The 15,079-nt window shown below is 43.4% G+C and overlaps 1 protein-coding gene across 2 annotated transcripts; it reads right to left on the bottom strand.

Moving 5' to 3' along the window:
• Positions 1-446: 446 nt before the first annotated feature.
• Positions 447-13,576, bottom strand: LOC310831181 (acyl-coenzyme A synthetase ACSM4, mitochondrial-like). Of its 2 annotated transcripts, XM_083711576.1 has the most exons (14): positions 13,466-13,576; positions 12,106-12,347; positions 10,152-10,362; positions 9,192-9,399; positions 7,994-8,137; positions 7,107-7,263; positions 5,961-6,040; positions 5,366-5,489; positions 4,572-4,652; positions 4,321-4,422; positions 3,169-3,296; positions 2,515-2,614; positions 1,224-1,343; positions 447-868 (listed from the first exon to the last, which is right to left on the bottom strand). In XM_083711576.1, exons 2-14 carry the CDS (start codon positions 12,304-12,306, stop codon positions 782-784), a joined length of 1,743 nt encoding a protein of 580 aa, XP_083567702.1. In that variant the 5' UTR covers positions 12,307-12,347; positions 13,466-13,576; the 3' UTR covers positions 447-781. The 2 variants fall into 2 exon arrangements, 1 of the variants encoding a protein (XP_083567702.1); XR_014557780.1 differs by lacking the exons at positions 447-868; positions 1,224-1,343 and having other exon boundaries at positions 2,558-2,614; positions 2,851-3,296.
• Positions 13,577-15,079: the final 1,503 nt, after the last annotated feature.

The following is a 15,079-nucleotide window of genomic DNA, read 5'->3' as shown; positions in this document are numbered from 1 at the left end:
CGTGAGAAGGTCTTACTCAGTGTAAGGCAGCTTCCTACGTCAGTTCAAAGGCAGGGCAGGGAACCTGTTGTCTTCCAGATGTTAAACAACAATGCCAATTGTCAGCTGATCACTGGCCATTCTGGCTGGGGCTGATGGGGGCCAGAGTCCAAACAGCATCCAGAAGACCACAGGCTCCCTATCTGTGCTATAAGGCATCTTTTAAATGACAGGCTCAGGTCTAGCCTTGTATGCAACACCCATATTCTTTCATGACAAATTAGCCCAGAGAAGCCTTCTAACAAATCACTCCCTCTAAATAGTAAACACAGGTGGCAAGTGCCAACAGGAAAGTAGCCAAAACGGAACCACTGGGAAACAAAAGGGTGTGTGTGACTGTCACAAATGGTGGAACTTCAAAGGTTGCAGAAAAAGTTCAAAAGAAAAATCTGTTTTCTTTTTTAAAAAAAACCACAACACTGGGGGAATTGCTCACGCTCAACCCACTCTTACAGCTGATCATATCCTGGAACCCTGATCTGGGGTACTTCTGATAAGAGCTGAGCATCCACTGGCTACAACATTTTGTTGCAGCCCCTGCCTGTCCTTTTTAATCTGAACCTTGCATGTGTTAGGTACCATTAATTAGTTTGGAATCAGGTGATCACTTTTAACATCTGCCCACATTGTGACCTAAATACTCTTAAAACTAACACAGTTTAGCACACACTTGGTTCTACACATTTTAAATGCCAGCCTAATGCTGATGGCGGAGAACTCTTGCCTTAACCTCAGCACAGAACTAAATGGGTCCCCACTCCTTTTTCCTCAATACATTTCTTCGAATTTTGCCTGTGATGGTTTTTGGCAGCTCTTGAACAAATTCCATCTGATGGAAGAAGAAGAAAAAAAGGAAGCACCAGAATTAAATTGCAAATGTCTATAAACGTTAAAGTTAGGCAAATCGGAGTATGCTATTTGGCCACTGAAGGGGTGAAGCTGACCAAAGATCAGACCAAAGATCAGACCAAAGTTGCATTCAGTCCAGCACCCTCCTTTTCCTGGTGGCCAATCAGATGCCTCCAGGAAGTCCTTGGTAAGGCACAAACACAGTAGCCCCCTCCTAAGAAACTAGTATTCACAGACCTCCTGCTCCTGACCACACAGGCTTCACTATTGATAAGCCTGTCCATACTAAAAGCAAACATGGATATTATTTGGGATCAGTTTTTAACACAACTCACCTTTCTAGGATATTTGTATGGAGCAGTCACCTTTTTGACATGTTCTTGCAGCTCAAGGGTTAACTTCTCAGGGTTGTGTGATGCAAAGGAAGGAGATAAGACCACAAAAGCTTTCACCACCTAAGGAGGATAAAAAACAATCAGTACATGTTGCAACGTTTAGCTGATCGAAAGCAATAAATAATGAAAGGGGAATGTTTTGTTTTTTTAACGTTCAGGAGGACTTTAGGACCATATGGAGAGGAATTTAATTCAGGAACAAATTCTGCTGTTTCTATACCAGAGCATGGGTTGTTCCTTCGCCCATGCCCCCTGCAAACAACAACAACAACAACTTGAAAATTGCTAAGGATCTTGGTGGGAACTGAATGCTTTCCATGTTTAGATGTTTTTCCATTGCTGCCTTAGAGCATAGTGAAGCTGTCCCCATCCTGGTGCATTTCACAGCTCCCCCTGCCATCAGCTGTTCACATCAGCAGGGCTTCATTAATGTAATTCATTTCTATTTGTGTACACACAGGTGGGTTGGGCATCTTTACCCTATGAAAATGTGTCTAAATCTCAGCTAGAGACAAATTAGGAGCAACTCAAGGACTCTAACTAGGGAGAAGCCAGGTTTGAGAAACAAGACATCAAACAGGATACATAAGCCTTTTGGATAATGTCATGTGAAAACATAAAGAACCCAGCACTGTAAATGCAGTGAGTACAAATTAAAAAGGAGTGTGAACACAGGCCAAGTCACACTCCCGTAGGCACTCCGACTTATCATCTGCCCCTCTTTCTCAAGGCTTCCTTTGTTCCTGTGTAGAATCATAGAACTGTGAAGGGTTGGAAGAGACACTAATGGTCAACTTTACCAACCCCCTGCAATGCAGGAATCACAGGTAAGGAATCTCTGGCACATGGCTATCCAATCTCTGTTTAAAAATGAAGGAGAGTCCACCACCTTCTGAGAGAGTCTATTCCACTGTCGAACAGCTCTTACCATCAGAACATTCTTCCTAATGTTAGTTGGAATCTCCTTCCTTGTAATTTGAATCCAGTGGTTCAGGCCCTACACCCCGAGAGCAGCTGTTGTTTCCCCAACGCCCCGATTCCTATACTTTCCCAAAATTCCCAATATTCCCACTGATCCAAAAAAGTTGGTAACCCTGTAAAGATGAAACCATGCAAAGATGGGAACATTTGTAGTCTGCAAATCCTCTGTCAGCCTCTGCCTTGTAGACAACCATAATTCCCAGGCCGTGCATTAAATAGGATTTGAGTTTCTTATTTAGCATTTCATTACCTCGCCTCTGACAGGATCTGGACTGCTCACCACAGCTGATTCGACCACTGCTGGGTGCTCAATCAGAGCACTTTCCACCTCAAAAGGCCCAATACGATACCTGGAAGCAACAACAACAAAAATGCCAGTTGACTCTGAAGGTGACTTGGAAACTACAGCTAATCCAGAATGTGGTTGCCATACTGGTGACAGGGAGCGGCCACCAGGACCGTTTTTTCATGTGTAAGCATGGCAGCCATTTTGGGCGCAGCAATCTTGTGTAATCTCACGCCGCAATCTCACCTCCCAAAAGCACATTATTCAGGGCCATGATCTTGTGCAGATCACGTAACTCACCCAGAAGACGTGCATAACAGTTTTGGGCCTGGTCATGTTGGAGGGTATGGTGTACTAGTAAAACTGTTTTATTTCATAAGACCTTGGGCCTTGAGTCATCTATCTGATTCCTAGTTTGTGTTCTGTTTCTTTATAATTAGCCATTTCCCCTTGTACTTGCTTTCTCATTTTCCTGTGTATTTTGTGCATTTGTATCTATTGTCATTTTGCTTTAAAAATCTGTTAGCTGTTTTGAAGGCTAACCAGTGGGAAAGTGGCCTAGAAATATTAACAAATACTTGCTCCTTTCTGTAGTAACACATTCTGCAATGTACAAACCCAGAAGAGATGATAACATCATCGGATCGCCCAACAAACCACAAATATCCATCTTCATCCATTAGCCCTCTGTCTCCAGTAATGTAGAAATTCCCACGGAAGACTGTAGCAGTTTTCTCTGGATTATCCTTACAATAAACACAATGATATGTCTATGTGAATCAGGAGTCTCTGGCTGCTGCTCTTACCTAGGAAATAATTCCTACTCCTGCAGGATAAACGGTAAAGGGTAAAGGACCCCTGGACAGTTAAGTCCAGTCAAAGGCAACTATGGGGTTGTGGCACTCATCTCGCTTTTAAGCTGAGGGAGCCAGCATTTGTCCACAGACAGTTTTCCGGGTCATGTGGCCAGCATGACTAAACTGCTTCTGGCGCACAGAGGACCGTGACGAGTGCCAGAGCGCAGGGAAACGCCATTTACCTTCCCGCCGCAGCGGTACCCATTTATCTACTTGCACTGGCATGCTTTTGAACACACTTAGAATTGAGGAATTGGTTAAGTTATGGGGGGAGTGGGGTGACTTTTTGCAATGGCCCCCTTAGGCTGCAATCGTAAGAACATGAGGTCTTGCACGATCCAGACACTGCCACATCTAATCCAGTATCCTAATATAAGGGCATTGACACCACAATGACATCAGGTGACCCATTTTGCTCTCTGTCCTGTGCTATTCAAGCTCTGCCGACCAGCTGATTATAAGGACTTGCACAGCGCCGCACAAGTCCCTTTGGCCCAGCCGCAAAGCAGCCTTGTAGACCAAATGGGTAGGCTTAGCAGGCCTATTTAAACTCACAGGCAAGAGTTCCCCACCCCTGATTACAGTGGTAAAAATGTTGCCATCGCATTGCAATTACATTGACATACAGAGAATTGCTACTCCTTACCATATAACGAGAGGGAGAAAACCAAATGGCCGATTTGATTTGGTGTACAGAACTAGAGAGGGGAGAGAACTCGCATCTAAATTTACCGTGAAGCAAGAGAAAATACAAAATGGCCACTTAGATTTGACATACCGAAAATTAAAAGGGGAAACGTCGTGTTGTATATAAATCACTTAACATGTAGCAAGAAAAACAAAACGGCTGCTTTGATTTGATTTCCAGAAACTATACAGAGGGAACTGTCTTGCTTAGAAATGAACTGCTTACCACATAGCGGGAAAAGAAACAAAATGGTCTCTTGGATTTTATTCTAATGGCAATGTCTCCTTCTTCTCCACGAGGCAAAATATTGCCGTTTTCATCTATAATCTAGCGGGGAAAGGCAAGTACAGTTATGGTTTAGAGGGGTGGGGTGGGGAAACACCTCTAAACACACAGATATCATTACTACTTTCTTGAAACTCTTCTTGTTTCCATATTTTCACTAGACCCACCTGACAAATTAGCTGCCCTCTTACCTGAACATCATAAGGTGGAGCTGGTGTGCCCATGGACCCAGGTTTAATTTTCTTCCCTTTCTCATTTTGCGATATAATACCCTGCAGCAAACAAAAGTTTTCAAACCCTTGATCATCTTTGTAAGTTGCATTTTTATTCCACTTTAAAATTTCGAGCAGATAACTCAGTGTGTACAGACCTGTGACAGAACCTTCTCAGCGGTGGCTCCCCATTTGTGGAATGCCCTCATTATTAACATTCCTGTTTGCTCAGGAATTTGATGGCTGTCAATTTGATACTGTCTTGACAACTCTGAAATTATTGTTTTAATGATTGCTTTTAAATGGGCTGTCTCTAATGAAGTTCCCCTCAGGGTAAACCAGTTGAAATTATTGGGCATGGCTAATTGAGGCCCATTTATTTCAATGGGCGTACTCTATGCAAAAACTAGGCCCTGTTTGCACTGTGCATTTAAAGCAGAATTATACCACTTTAAATGGTCATGGCTTCCTTTGTAGAATCCTGGCAGCAATTGTTCACTAAGGATGATGAAAGTTGTTAGGAGAACCCTCTTCCCAGGGAACTCTGGGAAATGTGGCTCTGTCCACTACTTTGAGTTCCTAGGAAGGAAGATGCAACAAATGAACTAAACACTTTATGAAGGATGATGGTTATTATGGCATTGGCTAAGCACATTAACTCGGTTCAGGTTCCACTGCATTAAGCATCTTCAATTTTGCTCCAACAACAAAGGATGTTACATTGTGCCCTGGTTTCTTTTGCTTGGAATGCTGACCCGCTAAATTGGGCCTACCACTTCAGTCTGTCCATAGCCTTCGTAGATATCCAGACCCGTCTGCCTTTTCCATTGCACCATCACCTCCGGGTTGAGCGGCTCCCCTCCTGTCAAACAGTGCCTCAGGCTCTTGAACTTGTAGCTTAACAGAAATAAGAGGAGGAGGTTTGAGTGTGTTCCTTAATTATTATTATTTTTTAAAATGTCCCTGGGCTCCATTGAAAATGGATTCTCCACATGAACCAGGAAGTGTGCCCTCTAGACAATGGAAAAGCTCTTCTTTTCTTATCTCTGTGGCTGTGATCACCGGGTGACGCGGACGCCATCAGGCGGTTGAATGCACATGCATACTCTGTCCATTTCTCTCCCACCTGCCCCCTCCGTGCAGCCCCAGGCACTGGCAACCCACACTACACCACTAGTGATGTTGTGCTTTTCCCCACCAGCACATTGGTGCATAGTGTGCTAGATGCAGGATTGCAGCACTTTGATGCACAGGCTGGGAGGATCATTGTGGTGGGCAGATACAGGTGGGGTGTTTTCCATTCCAAGGCTGGATGCCAATCACAAAAGAACGGCTACATTCCTGATGCAAAACAATAACACAGGGTACCTGGTAAGATCATGCTGCACCAACATGCGATAGGCTGTCGGGGCGCTGCACACTGTCGTTATTGGATACTGGGAGAGAGTCTAGAGGAAGTAGGAAGGGAAGAGTGGGAAGAAAAGCACAAATTCACAATGTAAAATATATTTCGCTTCGTGGGTAACAAGAGCACATTTTGAGCCTTCCCTTTATCCAAAGAGCCCTAGGAAGAGTTCATTATCTCTCTGCTCCACAAACCCATTTTATCCTCGCAACAATTCTGCAACATGGGTTAGGGTAGGAGTTAGTGACTGGACCATGAACCAGTGAGGTTCATGAATGCATGGGGATTTGAACCTACGGTATGTCTCCCAGGCCATAGTCTGAAACTCTAGCCACTACACCAGGGTTTCCCCAACTTGGGTATCCAGCTGTATCTGGACTACAGTTCCCATCATTCCTTACCACTGGTCCTGCTACCTAGGGATGATGGGAGTTGTAGTCCAAAAACTGCTGGAGATCTACGTTTGGGAAACACTGCTCTATAGCATACTGTTTTATAGATATTAATAGATATCATGTGGTGTATATGCTGCCAGCGGCCTTGATATATATTTATTTTTATAAAATAAAATATGGTAACATAGTAGGTAGTGGGGCAATTTCTCAGTTGCGCTGGAGCAAGGCTGGGTGATAGCTCAGAGCTTCAGAACCTAAGGCAGGGATAGTGACTCCTTTTCAGCCTGAGGGCCACATTTGCTTCTACTAAACCTCCTGAGGGCCATAGGCCAGTGTTGGGTGAGGCTGGGGGCAAAAATGATCAAAGCAAGAAATGTATTTTTTTCTCTTAACCACTGCACTGCAGGCTGGTATCCACATGCTGGCATACTCCACTGTCTGTCCTCCATCCAGCCAAACAAGATGAACTATCAAAGTTCAAGGATCCATTCCCAACCAGGAAAAACACTGTGAAGCAGGGTAGGGAAGTGGTAGGCCAGGAGAGAGTTCTAAGGGCCAGACAGAGAGGTCTGAAGGGCCACACTGGCCCTCTGGCTGCGACCTGCAGGTCACTTCTCTTGGTCAAGGTTCCATAGTCTGTGTTGTTTTTTTACCCAGTAGGCAGAGAGTGTGAAACATAGCTTACACCCCCCAAGATAGGACTTGCATTCTTACATTTAGGAATTCTCTTGGCTCAAACTGGGGCATACTGTGGACAAAGACGGTGACACCTCGAAGCCATGGGGCAAAAACACTCCCCAGGCCTGCCTTCACCCAGCCTGTATCGGACATGTTCCAGATGATGTCTGAAGGCCTTATGTCCAGCCAAGACCTGCGAGAGACAGAAGTTGAGAGATGGGAGCCTGCACTAATACGTACAAGAAAACCTGTGTCTTTCACTCTGCCCAGAGACTTTCAGAGAAGATATGGGATACGGAAACGATCAGTTGATGGGTGGCAGCCTGCAAATCTCACTTTCTTTGCCCACCAGGTTCAATTTCTCCACCCTTGAACTTGGGAATGGGGAAGAAAATTGATTCACTTTGCATTTAAAAGTTGAATTTACCAAATGCACACTTTGGGAAACAATAGGCGAACCAAACACCACTATCCTGAAAAATCCTCACTTTTCTAAATTTTGCAAGGCAGCTCTCCAACCCAGCAGTGTGTACAAAAAAAATGAATTACATTTGGGTAAAATGTGCACATATATATACGAACATATTCACGTAAACAGTATTCAAAATGTACTTGTCAAAATGTGTATGTTTGTCAAAATAGCACACAAAATTGTGTTTATTAGGAGAAATAATAGGTATTGAAATTGTCACAAGGATTTTTTTTTTTAAAAAAATTCAGATTGCTGCCAAAATATGGAGACTGGATTTAAGACTGGAAAAATGAGAAAGTGAGAAAACTGAAAAATGATTTGTCTATCCCTGCTCCAGAGAGAGAGAGAGAGAGAGAGAGAGAGAGAGAGTGAGAGAGAGAGTGAGAGTTAGTTTAATGCTTTAATGCCTCCTGGAGATTTATAAAAACACAAGCAAATTATAGAACTATACCTTCCAGATAATGCCAATCCAAGAGCTAAACTGCTTTGGGAATGCTCTGCCATTTTTGGAGACCCCGTAGTTCCACTTGTGAAGTAGATCGTCATTGGTTCATCGCTCTTGGTTTTCACGCAGCTGTGATCAGAAGGGGCCACACTTCAAGAAAGTCAAAAAGGGTGACAGGTCAAGGAAGTGAATGTCCAAGTCTTCTGTATTTAAATGTACAGCAGAGGGTGCAAACAGAAGCTATAACAGGGGCCAGCCTCATAAGTGCCAACTGTGGGAGCCTATGTGTCGGTCATGCAATTGTCACATGAACCTCCTGTGCCGATGCTCATTCTCAGACACTCATGAGCAACTGTATGCTTCTGAATACCACTGCTTGGGAATCACAAGTGAAGAGAGGGCAGCTGAAATCAGGTTTTGTTTGTAGACTTCCCACGAGGCACCTGGTTGGCCACTGTGAGAACAAGGTGTTGGATGAGATGGGCCTTTGCTAGAGCTGGTTGCAGGTTTGAGGGTCGCCTGGAAATTACCACCCCCCACCACCAATATTCTTTGAAGTAGTGACCAGATCGGGGAAACTGCCTGCCATTTTAACTTCCTATAATGCCCAAGAGCGATGCTACATCAGGAGCTCTGAGGAGTTGTGGGGAACTTATAGGGCAGGTGGCTTTCCAATCCCAGTTGTGGTCACCAGTAGAGCATGAGGCTCTTAATCTCAGCAGTGGCGAACTTTGACATTTCAAATTTCAACAGCACCCTGTGTGATGCCAAAATTCAGTGCCCACCCCTCACGGTCCGTTCCAACACTATAATTCTCTGATTCTATAATATTATAAACAGCCGTTCCTTCCCCCCCAAAATCTGTAAGGTGTTAAGGGTGCTGAGAATTGTTAGAAGACCCCTATTCCCCTCAGAGAACTACAGTTCCCAGCATCCCCTGGAAAGAGGAATTGACTGCTAAACCAATCTGGGAATAGTAGCATTCTGAAGGGAAGAGAGGTCTCTTAACAACTGAGCAGCCTTAACTACATTTCCCAGGATTCTTTGGGGGGAGCCATGACTGTTTAAAGTGGTATCACAAAGGGGCCACATTCAGTAACCTGAAGAATGTGCATGTTGAGATGTGGGCTGAGCCAAGCATTGCCAGTTCTTGACCCTACCTGTACATTTCTCCTGCCGTATAAATAAAACCACTGTTACTCACTGAAGCAGCTCGTTGAAGTTCAGCCAGCCCCCCCTCCTGCCTTCAGAGAGCAGCAACTTTGTTTTCAGAAAGGGGCAGGAAGACGAAATGGAGTCCACTGCAGGGGTCAAGGTGTCATGGGTAATGATGCATTTGGCCTTTGAAACCTGAAGTCTGTACTGGATATCTTTGGCCGTCAGCTGAGGTGTCCCTGGCATGAACACAATCCCTAGAAGACCAACACATTCAAAATGGTGTTTAGGTTTTTTGGATTCACTTGTGTTTTTACCTTATTATCCCACTTTTCTTCCTTTTTTAGAAAAAAAAATATTTTCAAAGTTTCAACAAGGAAAACGTTTTACACACACACACACACACTTTCATAAAACCACGGTCATATCAGTACCTTTATGGGGTTCCCTGAACCCCCAGACTTCCCTCTACTCCTCCCTTGGCTTCCAAAATTCACTTTTTTAAACTGCATATAATTACATTTATCCAAATAGTTATACTTCATTTTTATCCGTTGTTATTTTAAAAAACAAGTGTTATGTAAATCCTGCTAAGGTTTTTAAACTTTTTCAATGTTCTTTAATATTATATTCTATAAAGTTATGACATTATCTATTAAATTTGTCATCTTCTTGGTCAGCCTTGCCATCTCCACATAGTCCATCATCTTCATTATCCATTCTTCTTTCAATGGGACTTTTTCTTCTTTCCATCCCTGGGCATATAGAAGAAAAGTGTATGTGGGGACGGATGGACTATACACCCCTTTTCTTCTAAGACGGAACGCAGGTCCAGACCTGCTTAGCAGTGGTGGAGAACCTCTGTTGCATGGTCCATTTTGTGTCTTTGTCTCCTTTTTAGACGCAGCATCCAATTTATGTCATACTACATACAGCCCCACAGCAGGCATTTTGTGACTGGCACCTACAGCAGTTTCTCGAGTTTCCAGAGCACCCAAGATGTGCTTACCTGACCGAATGCATGCCACATTCAGCAGCCACCATTCTGGGACTCGAGGCAGAATGAGAACCACTCGGTCTCCTCTTTGCAGACCGCATGGGCCAGAGAGCACATTGGCCGCTTTCTGTGACAGGACTCCCAGCTCCTCAAAGCTCCATCTCACTTCCTTTCCTTTGCCGTCTATCCACCAGAGAGCTGGATTGGATGTCCTGCTTCCATCCTGCAAAACAGCATCAGTTTCAGGGTGTTCTCCAGTTTATGGTAGAGACTTTATGGATAAGGTTGTATCATACAACAGCAGCCCCCTGCCCCCCTTTGCAAAAAATTAAAGTACCATATTTTTCACTCTATAAGACGCACCAGACCATAAGACGCACCTAGTTTTGGGAGGAGGAAAACAAGAAAAAAAATATTCTGAATCTCAAAAGCCAGAACAGCAAGAGGGATCGCTGCGCAGTGAAAGCAGCAATCCCTCTTGCTGTTATGGCTTCTGGGATAGCTGCGCAGCCTGCATTCGCTCCATAACACACACACACATTTCCCCTTACTTTTTAGGAGGGGAAAAGTGAGTCTTATAGAGCAAAAAATACGGTAAGTCTCCAGCCCTTTTATCAATACGTAAATGCAGGCTGTGCAAACAAATCGGAACGAATGCTCAGTAAAGTCTGGGCACAGTTTAACCACCACGTAAGCTTTGTGTAAGCAACCTTCAGAACAGAGTAATAGCAGCAGCAGCAGCAGCGGTAATAACAACAATAATAACAACAATAACAACAACAATAACAAGAACAAGAATAAGTTGTTATTGGTCACTCTTTTTTTAACCAAAGTAACTAAGTGATTTACAGTAAAAACAAGCAAGCAAACAGATACGTTAAAACTGGAGAAAAATAAAACAAAGAAAAATCAAAAAGAGGTGTTTTTTACAAGCTAGAACAGTGGTCAGCAAACATTTTCAGCAGGGGGCCGGTCCACTGTCCCTCAGACCATGTGGGGGGGGGGCGGACTATATATTTTTTGGGGGGGAAATAAATGAATGCATTCCTATGCTCCACAAATAACCCAGAGATGCATTTTAAATAAAAGGATACATTCTACTCATGTAAAAACACACTGATTCCCAGACCGTCCGCAGGCTGGATTTAGAAGGCGATTGGGCCACATCCGGCCCCCAGGCCTTAGTTTGCCTACCCATGAGCTAGATTAAAACATCCCATTCACTCAAAGAGACCATGGGTAAGTAAAAGCCAAAGACCTGGTGAAAGATGACTGCTTTTGCCTAGCTAAGTGGCTAAATGGGTTGAGGGCTCCCGGTTGCCTTATCTTTTGAGACACTTATCTTAGCTACTCTTTTCTGAAGGTTAAAAGGGACGCAATTTGGCTAAAATCTGGCGGAGGCCGGCCCAAAAATGTAGGCAAGAAGAACTACCGGCATTAGAAGAATGGAGGTTGAAATTGATGGACTACGCAGAATTAGACAAACTAACAGGAAGGATCTGAGACCAGCGGGACCAGAGGTTTACCGAAGACTGGACTAAATTTACTGAGTATTTGAAAAGTATTTGTGATGATCAGATTACGTTTGTAGGACTACAAAAAGTTCTGTGAGGAGTAATTTAAGAAATATTGTAAAAATGGAAAGGGAGAAACGATTTGTTAGAAAAGGTAAAGGCAATATTAAGTTAAGAATTGCAGGAGAAATAATCAAGATGGAAGGCTAACAGAGATGCTGAAGGAAGTCCAAAAAAGGACATATGTATAATAATTTGTGTGGTATGTCTTAAAAAAAAATTGTATGCTAAAAATAATAAAAATAATATATATATTAAAAAAAATCTGGCGGAGGCCAGGAACGAGGTGTCTCTCTTTATTGGAGCCCCCTTCCTCCCAAATTTAAGCACTGTCTTGACATATCACCCCAGTAAAGCAGGAAATGGCTACCCTGAGTGGGGAGAAAGGTTACCTTTTCAGCTTTGGACCATTGATCCAGCACATCGCTTGCAAAATTAAAGTACTCTGGGACCTCCTTGTCACCCCGGTTAATAGCTTCGTAGTGTGAAAGGTCAAGTGAAGCGAACCTCTTGTTGTCATTCTGGAATGCCCTGCAAAGTGATTGGCAGCTCCAGACAGGCCTGAGTGTTTTGAGCTTGAATAAGATTTGCATGTTGCAATGTGAGTGGGCCTGAGATCATGGGTGGTTTGGTCCTTCAAGAAAAGAGAAAATGAATCATTATTTGTTATAGAACCATAGAACTGTTGACTTAGATGTCATCTAGTCCAGCTCCTGTAGCCACTACTTATAATTTCTTGAAATAACTAAGGACATTTTTGTTCTAGCCAGCTTTTCCAGCCAAATGTATTATTTCTTTATTTATTATGTCTCTGTCTTGGATGTTTATTTGCATTTGTATTGTATAGGATATGCAATGCAGGATGATGAGGATGATTATCAATTTATTAATTGCCTTCTACCCAATTGCAATAAACAATAAAAATGGGGGGGAAATAGTTAAATGCACAGAAAACAGTATACACATTTAAAAAGAATACAAAATAGACACACAAGGCATACAAGTACAACATCCCTGACTAGCAGATGGAAGGATCTGTCAATTTTGCCCCTCTAAGGGTCTCATTTTCCCAATCTTAAACTCATTTCTCAGCATTTCTGCAGCAATTCATGGTTTTTGGTTTTTTTAAGCCCCGGGCAACACAAGGAAGTTTTGTATGTTATTTTCACTAATATATGCAAGCCTGCACGCCTTCTGCTAGCATATTCATTTTTGTCCTCATTATTTGGTCTGAGAAATGCATTGCAAAATTTGGAGAAGTGCAAATTTCAACAGACGGCTACGTTTCAATTCACTTATTGTTTTGAGAATGGTGAATTAGTTAGATGCACCTTTTGTATGGGAACTGAACCCAATATCTCTAACATTTGTAATCAGTATTACGGACAGGGCAAAGAGTTACATTATGATCATTTATGATTACTGTTATTAATTACCTGCCCTTCACCCTGAAGGGCAGTTTCCAACAGCAAAACACAACCTTACAACACAATACTAAAAGCAATCTAAAGCAACTTCCATAAAGCTCTCATGCATTCTCTTGGTCCAGATCAGCCCTCTGCCAGTTATGACCATTTTTTAAAAAAGTGTGACATCACATCTAGTTTGGCAGTAGGAGTAGCGATGAGAAAGTTCATGCTAGGCAACCTTCCTACCTCACAGGACTGTTGCAAGGATAGATAAGAAATTGCAAAAATATTCTGGGTGTGCATGGAAGAACCGATAACTCAAAAGCAAGCAAGCCATTGTTACCTGGAGGCCGTTGGCTTAGACAAGATGTCATCCTGCACCACCAGAGATGGAAAGAGCCTCTGGCCAACTCCTGCTCCTCAATCCGGCTTCTCCAAAGCGTATGAGTCTTGTTTGTACTATAAGGGCCTTTCGCTGGAAAGGATTATTCCCCTGTGAGAATGAAGTTGTTTGTTTCACCAATGATCCTTTTTTTTTTTAAGCCACGAAGAGCAGAAAAGAAAACGTATACTAGCCATGCCTCTCCCTGGCCTCTCACTGCAGATCAATAACTAATCCGCTGCAGGTGAAGCTATAATTTCACCCTATGGTGCCAGCAGAGATTTGGGGGGCGGAGACAGCTAATATAGGAGTTCAGGAAGTTTTGTAGTGCAGGTAGAACTATACAGGATGGCATTCATACAATTAACAATTCCACAGTTATTGTTGTTGTTTTAAGTAAGTAACTGGCATGCATGGGGGGGGGTAGCAGCTGGTGGAGGGTGATGTGGGGCCCTTAACCCTGTATTCCCCACTCCAGACCTTATCCAGATTGCCCGGGGTTGATACTACTAGCAGTCATTTTTGATTGTTGAACAGTTTTAGTCTTCTTACTTTTATTCATACAGTGGTACCTCGGGTTACATATGCTTCAGGTTACATACACTTCAGGTTACATACTCCGCTAACCCAGAAATGGTACCTTGGGTTAAGAACTTTGCTTCAGGATGAGAACAGAAATTGTGCTCTGGTGGCGCGGCAGCAGCAGGAGGCCCCATTAGCTAAAGTGGTGCTTCAGGTTAAGAACAGTTTCAGGTTAAGAATGGACCTCCGGAACGAATTAGGTACTTAACGTGAAGTACCACTGTATCAGTTTGATTTGCAATGTTTCTGTCATTTTTTAAAAAAATTGCATGCCGCCCTGGAATCCTGTTTGGAATAATGGGTGGTTTATAATTCGCCACCTTCAAATAAATAAATAAATAAAAATATTTGGATTGGAGGAAAACACTCCCATTCAGACTGCCAATGCCAATATTCATTTGTTCGTTCATTCGTTCGTTGGTTCATTCATTCAGTAAAGCACACATCTTCATGGCTCTTTCTAACCCTCTCCATATTATCCATGCAACAACTCTGCAAGATTGGTTAGGACTAAGGGGCAGTGACTGGTCCAAGGCCACCCAGTTGAGGTTCATGGGGATTTGAAGCCTGGTCTTCCAGACTGTAGTCTGACACTCTAGTGGCCTCCTCCTGCTCCTGCTCCTCCGCTTGTGGACCCTGACACACTCAGCTAGCGGTCATGTCAGGGAGCTGCACTACTTCAAGCAATTCCAGATGGGCAGGGGGCACCATTTTAATCTCCTACAAGGCCCCAGAATGATGTTTGGTTCTGGACAACGTGGGAAGTTAAAATGGCAGCTAGACCCTGCTGCCTAGCATTTCTCAGAGCTGTGAACCAGGTTGTTGGCACCCTGGCAACTGCCCAAGGATACCATTTGCTGACACCAGCCCTGGTGCAATACCTGCTCACTTAGAATGAAGAACAGAACAAGCATACTTTGATACTGAGCCACCATTGTCCCCAATCTCCTCTTGTTTTCTCCTGTGTGGTTCTTCATTTTCTTGCTCCAGTTG

The sequence above is a fragment of the Podarcis gaigeae genome (assembly GCF_964106915.1).
Source record: "Podarcis gaigeae genome assembly, chromosome: 14".
NCBI classification, from domain to species: Eukaryota; Metazoa; Chordata; class Lepidosauria; order Squamata; family Lacertidae; genus Podarcis; species Podarcis gaigeae.
This window is presented reverse-complemented; position numbering and strand designations above follow the sequence as displayed.

Bases quoted from the DNA above. Each gene is read 5' to 3' on its own strand.
- LOC310831181 (XM_083711576.1), bottom strand. From the start codon at position 12,306: ATGCAAATCTTATTCAAGCTCAAAACACTCAGGCCTGTCTGGAGCTGC. The intron at 7,264-7,993 runs GTATAGTTCTAT...TGTCTCTCGCAG, and splicing joins GGATTGGCATTATCTGGAAG to GTCTTGGCTGGACATAAGGC. The intron at 2,615-3,168 runs GTTTGTACATTG...TGTTGCTTCCAG, and splicing joins GATGTTATCATCTCTTCTGG to GTATCGTATTGGGCCTTTTG.